The sequence below is a fragment of the Perognathus longimembris genome, chromosome 5 (genome assembly GCF_023159225.1).
Source record: "Perognathus longimembris pacificus isolate PPM17 chromosome 5, ASM2315922v1, whole genome shotgun sequence".
Lineage (NCBI taxonomy): Eukaryota > Metazoa > Chordata > Mammalia > Rodentia > Heteromyidae > Perognathus > Perognathus longimembris.
Window position 1 is genome coordinate 61,231,502 of NC_063165.1, and position 19,247 is coordinate 61,250,748.

Here is a 19,247-nt window from a genome sequence, read left to right on the forward strand (position 1 = left end):
CATAGGGTATCTTGGTCAGTGACACATACTTAACTAAGACCAAAATCTGGAACTCAGGTTTTTCCCTGTATGTCATATCACACTTAATCAATAAAAATATCTTGCTAAGATTACATACCAGTATTTCTAGAATGCATCCTTTGTGTAATACTCACAGACAATTGCTCAGTCCTGTCTCTGTGATTTCTTACCTAAGAGATTGAAGCCTATTTAAAATCCCCATCATGGGCTGTGTCCCATTCCTCTCTGCCTGTCTGTCAAACTACATTTATGTAAAATATCCTATAAGACAGAGACCACTGTTCATTCAAGCTTGAGTTACTGACAATTAGGCCAATATTTGGAATTCAAATAAATATTTCTTTTATGAACTAAATAAGTGGCTCTGAAAACCATCTAGCAAACTGAAACAGCTGATGGTCTTGGGTAATGCCAAATGCAAAAATAATCTTCAATTTCCTTGGAACAAGTGGAAGACCTAAAGAATGAAATGAAGATTATCTCTCCATGCTAAGAGCTCTGAAAGGGGAAAGAAAAAGCCGAGAGGCACACCAATTACTTTGCTCACTTAGTCACAGTCACTATAGTTTAAAAAAGAAACAAACTAGGCAGGGTGTCAGTGGTTCACACCTATAATCCTAGCTACTCAGGAGGCTGAGATCTGATGTCACAGTTCAAAACCTGCCAAAGCAGGAAAGTCCATGAGACTCTTATCTCCAATTAATCACCAAAAAGCTGGTAGTAGAGCTGCAGCTCAAGCTATAGAGCACTAGCCCTAAGCAAAAAGCTCAATGCCCAGGCCTTGATTTCAAACCCTAGGACTGGCACACAAAAGAAACAAATAATTCAGTTACCCCAAAAGAATCTATACTCATCTCTTCCTACTAGGATTACTTTTCCCTTCACAGTGAAAATAACTATATCTCAGAACTGACTAATAATTTCTGTATGTACAGAATCTCTCTAGAAGGATGTGCACAGTAACAGGGGTTACTTCCTAAGAATCAAATTGGGTGATGAAGACTAAGTATGGAGGACACTAGGAAACTCAGTCACCGTGTTCCCATTCGCTACTCTGTGATTTTTCTTTTTACCATAGCACACAAATTCATTATACTTAAAAAAAAAAATGAGGTGAAAAGGGCTTACCTCCTCTACAGTACAATGGGGACGCCTCAGACTCTTGCCACCCTCTTCCGAAATCTCTGTTATACCCTGTTCTTGAGGTTTCCACGTTAAGCAACTCTCTGAATTGCCTCTGCTATGGCGACGGCCAATTGGTCTTCTATTATAACCTTCTGATTTCAAAGTAAAACTGAGACACACACACACACACACACACACAAAAAAAAAAAGGAAAAGAAAAGAAATCTATCACCAAACTGCTTAAGGTGCTAAGAGTCAAGCTCCTAGAGACAAGCACACTGTGACTAAACTGCCTTACCCTAACCTTGCTAGGTACTAGACAGCTGCCTCTTTGAAAAAGTAAATCTATCTATATGGGACATCCTAGTGTTCCACTATAGAATGTCTGTGTCCAGTCACTAGGGCTGCCGCATGAAACCCTCTCCCTCAGGTCTAGATTTCCTGATGCACTTAGCCCTACCCTTGTACTACACAGTTCCTTTAGTCACTGGGCACCACCAGAATTATTATTTGCTTAATGTCTATACCATGCACTAAACTTTAAATTTTGCAAAAAGAGAGATTACATTTTTCCACAACTATATCCTACTATAGGACATAAGCAATAGGCACTCAGTAAATATCTAGGTGATGAAGCAAGAATCCATCTCAATAAAAGGGGGGAGGAAGGTATTGATAAATGACAGAACACTTGCCTAACATCTGCTAGGCCCTAGGTTCAATCCTCAGCACTGATAAGTAAGAAAGGAAAGAAAAAAGGAAAAGAAAAGAAGAAAAAAGAAAAAAAAAATGAGTGCTTAAGAAACTAGCCATGGAGCCTTTCACTCCACCCTAGCCACTCTTGCTGGTGACAAAACTATGTCTTTCCTGACATAACCAATAATGTAGCAAACTGATAACATACTTCCGATGCGATGCTTTGGAAAAGATACAGTACCACTTACACAGTATGTCTACAAAAATATTATGCAATCTGAAGCAACCCATCAGTTAATTATCACACAAAATTTAAAATATTAATGCCACTAAAAATAAAGCCTAAAAATTAAAGCAGAACAAAAAGACATGTAAAATAAATGGAATTTGAAATCCTTCCATGGTTCCTGGTTCAGGAGGTGAAGAAATGATAAATTTAAAGACCTGAAACTTACATTATGTTAAATCAATATGCTTTTTTATTCCTTTTGATGGTCTTGGGGCTTGAACTCAGGGCCTGGGCTCTGTCCCTGAGCCTCTCTATGCTCAAGGCTAGCATTCTACCCACTTCATCCACTGAGCCAATTCCAGATTTTTCTGAGTGGTTACTGAAGAGTCTCTTGGGCTTTCCTGCCCAGGCTAGCTTTGAACCAAGATCCTCCAATCTGTCTCTTGAGTAGCTAGGATTATAGGTGTGAGCCACAAGCACCCAGTTAATATGCTCATTCTTAAGAAATAAACTGTCCAGATGTGATGGTGCAGGCCTCTATAGCCTGCACTGAGGGAGAAGGAGAGGAGAATCTGGATTTTGAGGTTACCTGGGCTACAACAGTAAGGCCCTGGCTAAAAGGGAAGGGAAAGAAATAATGAAGGGAAAAGAGGTAAGGAAGAAAAGGAGAAATCATCCAAATTGACTCAAAATTACAATAAAAAAAATTCCAAAACTCACTCATCAATTAAAAAAAAGTAGACCAAAAAAGTACTAAGATCTATAAAAAAAAAAATCATCAGCTGTGGCTGACATTTATAGAACACCACCTTAATTAATAATAGTATTCTTCTCGAGTACACATTGAACATCCAAATACCTCGTACTACAAACCAAGTAACAAATGTTCAAGTACATGAAGCCTCAGGCTGATATGGCAGCGCCACTCGTGCGCATGTCAGTGGCTGCGCTGTCCCAGCCAGGGCCCCAACCGGCTCTGAGCGCGAGCAGCGCCCCTGGTGGCCAGCCTGGTCCGGGGGCCCGCGCTAGGCATCTCTGGGAAGCCAGTACTAAATACGGGTACTGGTAATGGTGCTGGTACCGTTGTGCTCGCCGTTCCTAGGGCGCCAAGCCTAGGTAATCTTTCTGCGTGTCCTGTGTTACATTGCCCAAATCCCAAAGAACTTGTAAGAAACAAATTTCACCTCTCTAGTAACTGGACAGTCATCCCACCATCATATCGGGCCTTTCTACAAATTGACTTGATATTCTCATACACTTTATGTTGAGCCTCAGGGAGAAATGTATAAAAGATTGTGAACTAACAGAGGTGAGAAAATTGACTCCTGAAGGGGTAACAACATCGACTTTATACACAGTAGGAATGGTTAGACCACAACCCCCAAAACTACTTTGCAGTTTATAGGAATTCAGTAGGTTGACATAACATGGAATCTATCACAAATGGGCTCTGGAAATGTGGCCTTTAATATCAGGTCAAGTTGCTGACTCTTTCTCGTTTTAGGATTATAAAAATTATCATGAAATCATGTTCCCAATGAATTGCTTGCTGAGAGGCATCAGTTGCCAAAAATGTGATGTGTATTTTAAATTTTATAGTTTTTGTAGTTTTATGCAGTATAAACCAAAGAAAACATTTAAAATTATAAAAATATGAATTGTATTAGAATTATTGTAACATTGTGGCATATCTAGTCAATAAAATATGTCTGGGCAGTTAAGATATATAAAATTGTCAGTACCAATGCTGGTGGCTCATGCCTGTAATCCCAGCTACTCAGAAGACTGAGATCTAAAGATCGAGGTTTGAAGCTAGTGGGTACAGGAAAGTCCTTGAGACTTATATCTCCAATTAAGCACAGACAAAAAAAAAGCCAAAAGTAGAGCTATGGCTAGAGTACTAGATAAGAGTACTAGCTTTGAGCAAGAAAAGCTTAGTGATAGCACCCAGGCCCTGAGTTCAAGCCCCAGGACTGGCACAAAAAAATAAAAATAAATAAAATATATAAAAGGGAAAGCTATATAATGAGAAAGGAAAGCAGTTCAAGACTTTTATTAAGTGTAAAAAAGGATATTTCTGTAAATAATGTAACCACTGTTTCATGCATATGTTTATATTTTTGTATGCTAAGAAAAAAAAATTAAGCATCACAATGTTTAAAAAAAAAACAACAAAAGAGTTGACCCAAGGGCCAGTGGGTGGCTCATACCTGTAATCCTAGCTACTGAGGAGGCTGAGATCTGAGGATCATGGTTCAAAGCCAGTTGGGGGAGGAAAGGCCTTGAGACTCTAATCTCCAATTAACCAAAAGAAAACTGGAAGTGGCACTGTAGATCAAGTAGTAGAGCACTAACATTGAGCTGAAGAGCTCAGGGACAGTGTCCAGGCCCAGAGTTCAAGCCCCATGAGCGCCCCCCCCAAAAAAAGAAGAGTTGAAATCATACAAAGTGTATTCTCTGATCATAAAGTAATTAAACTAGAAATCAATTACTGGAATGTCCAATACACCTAGCCTTCTACACAATGACAGGCCTAACTGATATAAAAATATCAGTTAGAAAATATTTCAAACTAAAAACAAACTTTCAAAATTTGAGGATGTGGCTAAAATTATTTATAGGAAAACTGACAGCATTAAATGTTTAAAGAATTAAGGTCACACTTGTAATCCTGGCAACTGAGGAGTCTGAGATCTAAGGATCTGGGTTCAAAGCCAGCCTGCGTAGGAAAGTCCATGCGACTCCAATTAATCACCAGAAAAGCCAAAAGTAGAGCTGTAGCTCAAGTGGTAGACACTAGACTCGAGCAAAAGGCTCAGGGACAGTGCACAGGTGCTGAATTCAAGTATGTGGACTGGCACAAAAAAGAAAAAAGGAAAAAAAGAAATTAACTTAGCTCTAAGTATCTCTCCAGAAAAATGTATTTCTTATAGTCATCAAAATCAAGGAACTTTTAAGAATAACATGCAGTAAACACTTAAATTTCTCCAAATCTTTAAAAAATAACCTAGTTGTTCTAAAATCTAAGATCTCCTTTTACATTTTGTTGTTACTATATTTGATCTCCTTTAGTCAGATTTTTTTTTGTCTTGGGGCTTAAGCTCTGCGCCTGGGTGCTGTCCCAGAGCTTTGGTATTCAAGGTTAGCACTGTACTTTAGCCACCACTCACTCCACTTCCCACCTGGATTTCATGGCCCTGGCTGACTTTGAATCAGATTCTCAGACCTCAGTCTCCAAGTAGCTGACTATTCTTTATCTTTTGAAGAGTACATACTTTTTGTAGAATGGATCTTAACAAATCAACTTCCTCATAGGTTGATTTCATTTTTGCAGGAATACTACATTAAATGATGATTCTGTTCGCAGGATAGTACATTTCAAAGGCCACGATGTCAATTCATCCCACTATTAACTTTTTATATTGTTTTTTTGGGGGTTGCTGGTTCTAGGGCTTGAACTCGGGATCTGGGCACTATCCCTGGGCTTTTGTGCTCAAGTCTAGTGCTCTACCCCTGAAGCACAGCTCTACTAGTACCTTTTTTTGGTGGTTAACTGGAAACAAAAATGTCACAAACCTTCATGTCCAAGCTAGTTTTGAATCACAATCCACAGATTTCAACCCCAAATTACAGACATGACCCACCAGTATCCACCTGGCTAATTTAACTTTGATTCCTTAGTTAATGTACTATCAGACAGGTTTCTCATAAAAAATATTTTTTTCTCTTTCCCGTTTGTAAGTAATTTGTGGAGATTCTGATTTCATGTAAATATATCCTAACTTGTTAACTTTTCACTTATTAGTTTCAACTCAATTGAGATTTCTATCAATGATTAATAGTGATTTTTCTATCATTCCTTTTGTAATTTTACTTAACATTCTCCAATAAAGACCTTTTCTTCTGCATAGTATTTATTACTAGTGTCCATAACCCTGTCTCTTTATGCCCAGTGTGTTCCATCTGTGTCAGGTTAGCATCTCAGCAGTTTTTGAGCCTCTTTTCCTTTCTGACACAGATATTCCCACCTCATTTTGTATTTCCCCCCTAATTTTACAACTAGTCACTCATCTCATTATTAGATACAAGTAAGAAGCCAATGGTTGCCAGATATTTGAACCAAAAGTCTAACTTGAAAGATAATACCAAAATAAACCAAGGGAGTGCTGCGGGTAGGAAGAGCACTCACAGAAAACAGACAATACCAGTCAAGAAATCTTAAGATGAGGGCTGGGAATATGGCTAAGTGGCAAGAATGCTTGCCTCATATACATGAAGCCCTGGGATTGATTCCCCAGCACCACATATATAGAAAACAGAAGTGGCGCTGTGGCTCAAGTGGCAGAATGCTAGCCTTGAGCAAAAAGAGGCCAGGGACAGTGCTCAGGCCCTGAGTCCAAGGCCCAGGACTGGCAAAAAAAAAAAAAAAGAAAAGAAAAGAAAAAAAGAGAAATCTTAAGATGACAGGAGTAGGAGATCCTTAGTTCAAGCCACACTTCTGGGGGGAAAAAAATGAAGTGATAAATAGCTTTTAAGATAAGAAAAGACATTGTGGGCTAGGGATATGGCCTAGTGGCAAGAGTGCTTGCCTTGTATACATGAAGCCCTGGGTTCAATTCCCCAGCACCACATATACAGAAAACGGCCAGAAGTGGCGCTGTGGCTCAAGTGGCAGAGTGCTAGCCTTGAGCAAAAAGAAGCCAGGGACAGTGCTCAGGCCCTGAGTTTAAGGCCCAGGACTGGCCAAAAAAAAAAAAGAAAAGACATTGTATCCTTATAAGAACAAGGTACTTCCAGAAAGAAAAACAATAGGGAGAAAGGAAAGCGAAATTTTATAATTTAAAAACTGTAAGCATTAAATAATACCAGACCAGGCATAGTGGTGCATACCTATAATCCTAGCTCTCAGGATGCTTAGTGAAGCAAAAGAACTGAGAGATAGAAACAGCCTGGACTACATAGTGAATTACAGGCCAATATGGGTTATATAGCAAATTCCAGCCCAGCCTTGGCTACATGGAGATACTGTTAAAAAATAAATAAAATTTTAAGAAAAAAGGAAGGGGGCTGGGGATATGGCCTAGTGGTGAGAGAGCTTGCCTCGTATACATGAGGCCCTGGGTTCGTTTCCCCAGCACCACATATACAGAAAATGGCTAGAAGTGGTGCTGTGGCTCAAGTGGCAGAGTGCTAGCCTTGAGCAAAAAGGAAGCCAGGGACAGCGCTCAGGCCCTGAGTCCAAGGCCCAGGACTGGCCAAAAAGAAAAAAGTAAGGGAGGGAGGGAGAAAAAAAGGGAAGGAGGGGAAGAGGAGGAAGAGAAGAGGAGGAAGTGGAGGAAGGAAGAAATGTTTAAAAGTTCTCAAAATAAAATCACACTATGAACAGAGGATATAGTGGAACAAAAAACCTCAGTTCAAGTCTCTAACCAGCCATGTTATTCAGCAAGTCATTAACCTCCTCAAGGTATTAATAGTATTATGTAACAGAATGAAAATGAGAATGCCTAAGAAGAATGAGTGCCTAGTAAGTGCTAAGTTTCCACCCACGGAAAGGCAGAATGTAATACTTACCCAAAGGAAGGCAGGACTCTACGTGGCTGGTCTCGGGTAACTGTCACTCTGATCTTTGGATAGTCACTTATTCCATTAGGAGATTTATTACCTATTTTAAGAATGTATTTGTAATTGGAAAAAAAATCTCATGAGAATGGTCTGCATTAGGATACAAAATTTATGAGTTTATACAAATTCTATTAATAGCAAAGAACTCCGCATGTTGTAAAAAAAAAAAAAAAAGTTAATGGAAAGCAAAAAGAAGGGCTGGGGATGTAGATCATTGGTAGGAATTAAACCTTCAAAGTACTATATTTTTACTCCAAGGTCTTTGGAATGAGATTCGCAAGACAAGACGCAAGGCATGTGTCTCTTCTCCTTTGTCTTTGCCACTAGAAGTATATAAGTGTTTGAGAATCATTTCTTTGGTCATTTCTTTGGTTCCTTCTCTAACATTTTCACTAACTTCTTCCTTTTCCACTCAAACTTTTCAAGCCTACTTGAATGGCAAACATTACATCTTTCAGAACTCTGGCTTCTTCCCATTTTCCCCATCATGTCTTTTGTACATACAATAATTATAATTCCATCTCAAGTCCTAATGATGATACAGAAATCTCTAGTCTCTAATCTGTAAGAAATGCCAACTAAAGTTGTCTAAAGTAATGATCAAATCTTCAGGGGCAAGAATATAGTTTTATTGTTTTCCTGATAATAACTTACACTGTGCCTGGCATAAAATAAAGTATCAGGATTTTTTTTAATGGATGAAACTTGATCTAAGCCACATTAACAACACTGGTGGTAAAACAGAAAACACATCAGTAAGACAATAAGAAAATCTACAAATTGAGCATGCCTTATCAGAAAATCTGCTCAAAGTTTCTAATTTCAGATTTCAAATTTTTTTATCAGAAATGCAAACATACCGAAACCTAAAAAACTCCCAATCCTGAAATACTTCTGGTCCAAAGCATTTCACATAAAAATACTTACTCAGCCTGTATTTGCTTTTTAGAATGGTAGAAAGAATATGGACTTATTCTCATCCCAATCCAAATTGGTGTTTTCCTTTCATATTCTCAAAACTTAGGGAAAAGGGCAGAAGGAAGTACAGTGAAGCAAAAAATACTTTTGACCACCTCACCCAGTTTCAGCATATTGTTCCGGGATCCAGAACCTGTCAGTTCACAAGATGAAGAGTTCGAAAATACCTTAAAATCAAACAGAATCACCTGTGTAGCATCTAAAATTTTCAATTTGCTAAAGAAACTAATTTAAAAGATTACTCTATTGGTGATTATTTTCCTAATCAGCTCATTGAAATGGAATTTCAGATAAAATATTTGTCAGAACTCATTAAAGATGTAAAAAATGAGCTAATTCCAGGTTCTTTACACATATTTAAATAAGAAAAGCAGAAGCAACAATATTCTTTATAAATACTTTTTAAATGTTTAATGTTGACTATCCTGACGTTTATAAAACACAGCAAAAAAAAAAAGTCATGGAAGTTTCTGGAAAGAAACAAGTTATCAAAGAGAGTATCAGAATATTTCTAAAATTAACTGTAATGATTAAGTACAAAAATCAGCAGCCCTAGAGACTAGAAGTGTATCTCAGATAGAACTTATGCTTAGCATGCACAAGGCTCTAGGTTTAATCCCCATCAACAACAAAAATAAAACCAATAACCTCAATGGTTCCCATTCAATACTGACCTCTCCTGAAGGGGCCACATTTCGTGTTCCATTACAAACAGAAGTCACCATGGGCTTTGGGGTCAGCTGGAATGGGAATCCAAATAAACTGGCAGCATTGTAGAGACCGTTTTTCACTTGGTGAATAAAGCAATCTAAAAAGGGTTAACAAACTATAAACATAGAATAATAAACCTCCAGCAAAAAAGTTAGGTTATATCTTGGGAAGAAGCACTCTGAATTTTCACTAAAATCCTATTTTTAAATACCGAAATAAAAAAAGGCAGTTATAAAAATATTTTTTCTGGGCTGGGAATGTGGCTCAGTGGTAGAGTGCTTGCTTAGCATGCATGAAGCCCTGGGTTCAATTCCTTAGTACCACATAATCAGAAAAGGCCAGAAGTAGAGCTCTAGCTCAAGTGGTAGAGTGCTAGCCTCGATCAAAAGAAGCTTAGGGACAGTGCCCAGGCACTGAGTTCAAGCCCGAGAGAGAGAGAGAGAGAAAGAGAGAGAGAGAGAGAGAGAGAGAGAGAGAGAGAGAGAGAGAGAGAGAGAGAGAGAGAGAGAGAGAGAAATATACATATATACTAACAGTATTATCATTTTTGTTTTTTGGTGAAATGAGATGCTACAAAAATCATAACTGATTAACAATGAACTATGGTTTTAAGCAGTAAGCTTTCCAGAATATATAAAGTGAATTTTTACAAGAGAGATGCAGGCATAATTAAACAAGGAGAAAGTATCACTAGGGATGGCTGAATCCTATAGGATACACTGCCATTTTCTTACAGGTTCATCCTTCCTTCCCAGGAAGGTAACATAATAGTTGCTCTTAACAAATGCTTACTAAATTCTGTTACATCTTGGCTAAGTGAATGATAAAATATACAGTTCCTAAGCACCTAGGAAGAATCAAGACTACCACCTACTGACTAATGTCCAATGAATTCAGACTTATCTCTTCCTGCCATTAAAAACAAAGACTATAAAACAAAAGAGTAAATAAAGAGAGACTTTAGTGCTTCCCCACTTCCTCCTTTTACAAAACTACCTTTTTTTGCACTTCCTCTGAGCTGTCCACAATTTTCTTTCTATGTCCTAATTACAGATATTGCAAAAGTACTAGCTTTTACTTAAAAAAAAAAAAAAGCCTGAGATGGCTTCAAGCAGTAAGAACTCCAGAATATGTAAAATTTTTAAAACATAATTCAGTAAAATAAGGGAATAACTTTGGAAGAAGAAAGTAACTTGGAGAACAAATGAAGAAAAACTTGGGGAATAAAATAATGTGTTATCCAGGTAAACAAAATCCAACTTGAAGTAATTTCCTACTCAGTAATCAAAGTACCAGAGTTTACAGGATATAATGATGTCTGAAATCCCAGCACTTGGGAGGCTGATACTTAAGAGTTGGCAAGTAGGATAGCAAGCTGGAGGCCAGCCTGAATTACACAGAGAAACACTTTCTCAAAGAGAAAAAAACACAAAACTATCAAAGTTTGCTAATAATTTGTTTTCCATTTTGGAAATCAGAAAGAATTCAAAGTTGTTGTGGTTATCATATATTCTGTTGGGCTTTCTAAGTGAGGGGGAAAGAGCATTGGGGATTCTTTTATAAGCCACAGACTGTTACTCAGAAGCCACAGAACAATGAGGTTCTCTTGACAGTACAGTAAAAGCTAGCCACTAAAAAGTATTGCAGGGCTGGGGATATAGCCTAGTGGCAAGAGTGCCTGCCTCGGATACACGAGGCCCTAGGTTCGATTCCCCAGCACCACATATACAGAAAGCGGCCAGAAGCGGCGCTGTGGCTCAAGTGGCAGAGTGCTAGCCTTGAGCGGGAAGAAGCCAGGGACAGTGCTCAGGCCCTGAGTCCAAGGCCCAGGACTGGCCAAAAAAAAAAAGAAGAAGAATTTCATCAAAAAAAAAAAAAAAAGTATTGCAAATGATGTACCAGTGGATCATACTACTCAGGAGCTGAAGATCCAGAGGAAGGAGGTTGGTGGCCAGCCTGAGCAGAAAAGTTCACTAAATTGTCTCCAAAATAACTAGCAAAAAGCTGGGCTGGGGCTGGGAATATAGCCTAGTGGCAAGATACTTGCCTCATATACATGAAGCCCTGGGTTCGATTCCTCAGCACCATCTATATAGAAAAGGCAAAAGGTGGCACTGTGGCTCAAGTGGTAGGGCACTAGCCTTGAGCAAAAAGAAGCCAGGGACAGTGCTCAGGCCCTGAGTTCATGGGTAAGCAAGCTGAGCTGAGTTTGAACTCCAGAACTGGCAAAAAAATAAACAAATAAATAAAATTAAGTTTTATTATTGTCCAAAAATGAGTTTGTCCTGAAATTATATCAGAATACCTCACTCTGTGTGTGTGTGTGTGTGTGTGTGTGTGTGTGTGTGTGTGTGTGTTCATATAGGGTCTTGCTATGTAATTAACCCAGGCTGGCCTCCACCTTGAAATCCTCTTGCCTCAGCCTTCTGAGTATTACAGGCATGCACATCAGACCCACCTTTTTTTAAATGAATGCAAAAGTACGTTATTTTCCTGAGAGTAATCTCTAAGCATCCCTTTCACTTATAAAATAATAAATGGACAATCTAAGGTCTTCTTTATCTTCTTTCATCATGACTTTTTTAAACAGAATTTAAGAATTGTAAATTTTACTTTTTTTTTTTTTTTGTCAGTCATGGGGCTTGAACTCGGGGGCCTTGGCACTGTCCCTGAGCTCTTTTGCTGAAGGCTACTGCTCTAGCACATTGAGCCACAGAACCACTTCCAGTTTTTGAGTGGTTAATTGGAGATAAGAGTCTCACAGGGACTTTTCTGTCCGAACTGGCTTTGAACCATGATCCTCAGACCTCAGCAGCCTGATAGGATTACAGGCGTGAGCCACCAGCACCCAGCAATTTATTTTTTTTTAATAAAATATCTGAGGGCTGGGAATGTGACTTAGTGATAGAGTGCTTGCCTACCATGCATGAAGCCCTGGGTTCAATTCCTTAGTACCACATAAACAGAAAAGGCCAGAAGTGGCTCAAGTGGTAGAGTGCTATCCTTGAGCAAAAGAAGCTCATGGACAGTGCCCAGTCCCTGAGTTTAAGCCCCAGGACTGGAAAAAATGTAAAATAAAATAAAATATCTGAGATGCTGCAAAACATAAAACAATTAGTTTAGCAAAAGTTACTACGTTATCCAGCAGGAGCTAGATAGCCAGCAGCCAAGTGTAATTAAATAGAAATTTTCTTTAAATTAATTAAAATAAAAAATTCAGTTCCTTGAGTGAAAACTGTGCTTGCCAGCCAATATACTGGTCAGAATTAACAGACCTTTACAAATATACTGTCTCTGCTACCTATTACTTCTTCATTGTCTCAGACTCCCCTCTTCAGTTTGCCATTGAGAAAATATATAATATTAAGTTACAGACTATGATTTTTATAAACAGTTATGGAAATAATGGAGTGAGTGATCTTTGACACAAAGACATAAAATAGGTGATTACTATAAATAATTATTTCAAGAACCTTCTATAACCATCAAAAATTTTAAACTATTTACAAGTAAAAGCTAATATTTATCATTTAAAGTGACTTATTTTTTTTACCTTAAATAAATACATTTAAAAGATCATTTTAACTTACAACTGTAATAAGAAGCCAACATAATTTGCTTTATAAAGAAATGAAAATTTTTCTAGGCATATTCCTGTAATTCAGTAATAGGAGGATCAATTCAAGGTCAGCCCAGGAAAAAAGTTGATAAAATTCTATCTCAAAAACAAAACACAAAAGAGCTAAGGGCTTAGTTTAAATGAAAGAGCTCTTCGCTAGCATAAGGGAGGTCCTGAGGTCAGTTCCCAATACTGCAAAAAGGATGCACAGGTGCACAAGCACACACATACAAACCCATACTAAGTTTTGACTGGGCTTACTTCAAAAATAAGAGATCAGCATATATCTGGCAAGTATTAAAAATATTACTTTTACTCAAAATAATTAGAAAAAATACAACTTTCTTAGTATATAATCTTAATCTAAATATAACATGTTGTGAATATGTGTTCTCTAAAATCATTTCCTGAGTTCGTATGGAAAATACTGTCATAATGAATATTGTATAAATATTGCATAAATTCCTGCTCTGAATGTATAATTTGACCTGCCTTCATTTAATTTTTTCCCCTGAGCTCTATTATTTTCTGAACTTACAACTTGTTCATATTGTTCCTTGTGCCTCAAATGCTTTCCCTTTCTATCAATCTCTTGATATCCTATCCATCCTTCAAGATCCATCTCACATATTAAGTCCTTCATCAAACATTTACTGAGACTTTCAAGCAGTTGGAAATTGAATAGGATTCTGTTACTACCTTCCCTATTTTATCATGTCTTCACTGACATCAGATTGCTTACATCTCCTGCCAGACAGCCATGCAAGCAAGGCCCTTAGAAATAATAACCACATTTTTCTCATTTTTGTATTTCCTGTAGGACATATTGCCCTGCATCAAAACATGTTGGATCAAGTACTCACTGGATTTAAATTAATATCAAGGGCTGGGAATGTGGCCTAGTGCCCTGGGTTCAATTCCTCACACCACATAAACAGAAAAGGCCAGAGTGGTGCTGTGGCTCAAGTGGCAGAGTGCTAGCCTTGAGCAAAAAGAAGCCAGGGACAGTGCTCATGCCCTGAGTTCAAGCCCCAGGACACACACACACACACACACACACACACACACACACACACGTGGGCCCATAACCAACTATCCCATCTGAAGTAGATTAAAACGCATCACCATTTAAAAAGATGAATATATTACTTCACTGTGCCTTTTCCCTTTAATCTAGCTTTACTGTCCTAAGCCATCACATATATGGATGTAAAAAGTTTGTTACAACAAATTAGATTGGTTTGTTAAGCTAACTAAACTTGAATACTCAGTTTGAACTGATTTTTACAATGTTTCCACCTTAAAAATGAAAAGCATCTCAGCCTAGCGCTGGTGGCTCACACCTATAATCCTATCTACTCATGAGGCTGATGTCTAAAGATTGCTGTTTAAAACCAGCCTGGGCAGGAAAAGACCGAGACTCTTATTTCTGATTAACCATCAAAAAATCCAAAAGTGGGGCTGGGGATATAGCCTAGTGGCAAGAGTGCCTGCCTCGGATACACGAGGCCCTAGGTTCAATTCCCCAGCACCACATATACAGAAAACGGCCAGAAGCGGCGCTGTGGCTCAAGTGGCAGAGTGCTAGCCTTGAGCGGGAAGAAGCCAGGGACAGTGCTCAGGCCCTGAGTCCAAGGCCCAGGACTGGCCAAAAAAAAAAAAAAAAAAAATCCAAAAGTGGAGCTATGGCTCAAGTGACAGAGCACTAGCCTTAAGCAAAAAATGCTCAGAGACAACACCTAGACCTTGACAAGCCCCAGGACCAGCACAAAAATAGACAGACAGACAGACAGACAGCATCTTTTTCTAAGGAAAGGGCCTAGATCTTAAATCCAATACATAGATCTATTTATCTGGGAAGAGACCAAGTCCCTGATAAAGTGTGCACCTCGAAAAGACAACAGAGAAGGAAAGATTCTTAGTTTTCATTACACACATTCTTTTTTAACCTTTTAAATTTTGTTCCACACATACTTTTTCTAAACAACTAATGTTTAAAATTTAGTACCTAAGTGGGATGCTGATACAATCCTAGCTACTCAATTTTTAAAACTTAGTGTCCAAATAGTAATCCTAACTACTCAGGAGGCTGATATCTAAAGTTCAAAGCTAGCCCAGACACACAATTCACAATAGCCAAAATATGGAAACAACCCAGATGCCCCTCCACAGATGAATGGATCCAAAAAATATGGTACCTATACACAATGGAATACTACATAGCGATTAGGAATGGTGAAATATTGTTATTCACAGGGAAATGGTCAGAACTCAAACAAATAATGTTGAGCGAGACAAGCCTAGAACACAGAAAACAAAGGGGCATGATCTCCCTGATATATGACTGTTAACAAAGGGAGACAGAGAGACAGTAGAGACCAAGTCTGGGAAACCAAAAACTGCTTGTCAAATAGTACTCCCCACAGGATTGGGGCAGCGACCCAACAGTATGTAACTAAAACCAAACAATTACTCAACATATAAAGGTCAAAAATTGACCTCTCAGGGGAATACAATAGCTCAAAAGCTATGTATGTACGTTCATATAAGACTACTGTCGACATATGGTCTAATATCAACATTACATTTAAAGCCCTAGGCGAACTTTCTTGGGCGTGGCCACGTGGCTACTGTATATGTCCTTGATACATTGTATATTGTATATATGTCTACCTGACCTAGAGAAGGGATAGAAAAACAGGGCGTAAGATATCACAAGAAATGTACACACTGCCCTACTATGTAACTGTACCCTTTTTGCCCTTTTTGCACAACACCTTGTCAAAAAATTTGTGTTCAATTAATAAATTAATTAAATTTAAAAAAAAGCTAGCCCAGACAGACAAATCCAAGACACTTTCATCTCCAATAGTAGAGGTGTGGTTCAAGTGAGAGCACCAGGTTTTTGAGTGAAAAAGACAAGAAGAGAGCACAAAGCCCTGAGTTCAAGTCCTAATAGTAGCAAAAATAAAATAAAAATAAAGTTTAGTACCTAATCTTGGTCTTTTAGCTGGTATCTCATCAGTGTCGACTGGAGAAAACACAGTGCTGAAAAGAGAAAAAAGGTATCTTTATTTCTATAAATAAATTTGCTAGTCAGAGCTGGGAGTACTTGTAGAGCATGTGCTTAGCATGTAAAGGATCCTGGGCAAACAAAAATCAAACTATTAGTCATACAACATCCTTTGTCCATCAACTTTGTCATAAAATGATATCCAACTGATGTTGTAAATGCTTTTCCACAGTAAGACATTTAGCATTTGAGGATTTAACATTATAGTTTCAACTACTTGAGAGAGATCCAAAATTCCCTACCACATAATAATCTATAATCTATTAAAGTTTGAATAAATACTTTGTTCTTGAAACAATGATCCCCAAAAGAAAGTCTTTTTTTTTTTTTTTCCAGTCTGGGGGCTTGAATTCTGGGCCTGGGCACTGTCCCTGAACCTCTTTGTGCTCAAGGCTAGTGCTCTAACCATGAGCCACAGCACTACTTCTCTCTTTTTCTAAATAAGAAGTGGCACTGTGGCTCAAAAGTGTTAGGACTCTAAGTAGTTTATTGGAGATATGAGTCTCATAGACTTTTCTGCCCCAGCTGGCTTTCAAATCATGATCCTCAGATCTCAGCCTCCTGAGTAGCTAGGAATACAGGCATGAGCCACTGGAACCTAGCAAGAAAGTCTTTTTTTTTTTTTTTTACTTCAGTTGACAATATAAGCAGCCTTCTTAACTAGACAAAGGTGTTATATAATTGCTTTTTCCTTTTTTCCCCAATGCTGGAGACAGAAACCAGGGCCAACAGTCTACCACAGTCTACCACAGAACTATACCTCTAGCCTTTAAGAATTATTTTAATGGTGCTAGTGGTTCATGCCTATAATCACAGTTACTCAGGAAGTTGAGATCTGCAGATCAAGGGTCCAAACCAGCCAGAGCAGACAAATCTGTGAGATTCTTATCTCTAACTCATCAGCAGAAATCTAGAAGTAGAGGTGTGGTTCAAGTGATACAACATCAGCCTTAATCAGAAAGAGCTAAGCAACAGCACAAGGCTGTGTGAATTCAATCCCCAGTACTGGCACACACATACAAAAAAAGTTGTTTTAGATATTAGATGAATATGAATACCTAAACTGTAGTAAAGAATAGGGATTATCTCCAAACCATAACTTCCCAGACTAGCAAAAAACTTACATTAAAAAAAAAAAAGAATAAAGCCTGGCACAATGGATTAAGCCTGTAATCTCAACATTCGAGAAACGCAGGCAGTAGGAGTTCAAGGCCAGAGTGCCTGACTCAAAATCAGAGGTGGGGGTAGGTCCAGTCAAGAGGGGGAGACAAATAAATGAGAGAAAAATGAATGGGTAGGTTTAAGAGAATTAGCACCCCAACTCAATAAATATGTACCAAATGTTTATCATGTACCAGACCCTGCACAAAACAGAGTAGAATAAACAAATATTACTCTTACATTAAGCAGTAGTTTAGGCACTTAATGATGTTCTCAAATGATCAACCCTGTTGAAAGGTAGAAAACATGAGGTTCTGGGAAGTATACTACAATTTAGATACCTAATTTCATATTTAAATTCTTAGGTTCATGTGGTAATCATTTTGTTCTCTCAAGCTCTCCCAACCTTTATCCATCACCTTTGATCTTGAGACTTAATAAAGAGAGATGGAGGGAGGGACAGCCCTAATGGCCTGTTATCTCAGCACTAGGAGGCTGATGCTGGAGGTTCTCAAACTCCAGGACAGCTTGGGCTACACAGTTGGTTCAAGGCCAGCCTCCTCTACATAGGGAGATCTTGGTTCAGTGATAAGAGTGCCAGTATTCACAAAGCCCCTGGTTCCAACCTCAGCACACACACACACACACACACACACACACACACACGCACGCACACCTCACTGCCCAGTGTGCAGAATTTGTATGTTTTATTTTTTTTAGATTAATAGGTGAGATAAGCGAAGGAGTCGGTGCTAAGAAACAATTCGTAGTGTCTCGAAAACTGTAACAGAATTTTAATGTATATACTACTGATCCCTCAAAGGGAGCACAGTACCTTTTTTTCCCCCTTTAACACTAAGTCTAAGGCACAGAACAACTCTCCCGCCCCCTTCAGACTCCAAGCACACACTGTTGGACAGCTGTTTTAAAACAAGACAGCTGCTGTTTCTTGGTGCTAGGAGAACAGTACTTGCAGTCAAAACGACTCTGGGAGAGCTGCGAACCTCGCTCGTCTTTAACTGCCGGTATACAGCCCGCAGATGATACTTAGCGTGTTCTGCAAACCCTACATCACAACCAAGCCGACTTCCTTTCATTCTCTTTTTAGCCCTGACACCTATAAAACACGACACACCGACCTCATTTGCTGTCGGCAACCAGCCTGGACTTTGCATAAGCACATTCAAGGCGCGGCCATCACCTGCTACTCCAAAGAGACTGCGCGGAGCAGCGACGTCACTGGGGCGCCCGCGGCCCAAGGGCCTCCATCCCGGAGGCGCGCTCCCGCTCGCCGGGCCCGCGGGGCCAGACCCACGCTCCGCGGCCGGAGTTCGGAGCTGCCCAGTCCGCGTCCAGCCCCCCCACATGCCCGCCTCACCTGTGTGAGCGCCGCCTCTTGAGGAGCGCCCGAGCTTGGGGCACCGACCGGTCGCAGAAACGGAAAATGGTGCCGAGAATCCTAACCAGCCATCTGTACATACCAGGCCGGAGCAGCAGCGGCGGCCGACACACCCCGAGACGCAAACCCCAGAGCTGTCGCCGCCGCTGCCGCCTTCGCCGCTTCGGCCACCACCACCAAGCCTCAGTCGCTGGCTGGTGACGCGACCCGAGGGCCCTTACATTCAACGTCCCCTCAACTACGGGAGGCCCCCGCCCTGCCACCACTTCCAACGTCACCTCCTCCCTCCCCGCCGGAAGGCTTCAGTCCCAACCCGCGCGTGCGCACTCTGGTACCTCGCTCAGCACGTGAGCCCAGGAAGAACGCCTACCCGACGGTCTCCAGCCAATTGATGATGAGAATAGGCGGTCTGTGGGCGGGGTTTCTCTTCAGCCCAGCCAATCCTATTTCGGCCGGAGGGACAAGGCCCACGGATCGCGTGTGCGGTTGTTGGGGTCTGAAGGGAGAGTTCTTTTGTGTCCGGAGTTCCATTAGTGCTGAATGCAAGCGATAAAGATAGATCACGGTTGACAAATATGTGTGAGTTTAATAGCCCTTTATTTTGCATACAGCT

At 39.7% G+C, this 19,247-nt stretch overlaps 1 protein-coding gene across 3 annotated transcripts in view; it reads right to left on the reverse strand.

The window, feature by feature from the left end:
* The window catches only part of Senp2 (SUMO specific peptidase 2), a 42,785-nt gene extending 23,875 nt beyond the window's left edge, over window positions 1-18,910 (reverse strand). For 2 of the 3 annotated variants that reach the window (XM_048347007.1, XM_048347008.1), the window contains exons 1-6: window positions 18,614-18,910; window positions 15,994-16,049; window positions 9,346-9,479; window positions 8,772-8,838; window positions 7,643-7,733; window positions 1,150-1,315 (exon numbers count right to left, since the gene is read on the reverse strand). In XM_048347007.1, the coding sequence (XP_048202964.1) occupies window positions 1,150-1,315; window positions 7,643-7,733; window positions 8,772-8,838; window positions 9,346-9,479; window positions 15,994-16,049; window positions 18,614-18,714 (615 nt within the window). In that variant the 5' untranslated portion in view covers window positions 18,715-18,910. The remainder of the gene's footprint in view (window positions 1-1,149; window positions 1,316-7,642; window positions 7,734-8,771; window positions 8,839-9,345; window positions 9,480-15,993; window positions 16,050-18,613) is intronic. The other variant, XM_048347010.1, reaches the window with a different exon arrangement.
* Window positions 18,911-19,247: the final 337 nt, after the last annotated feature.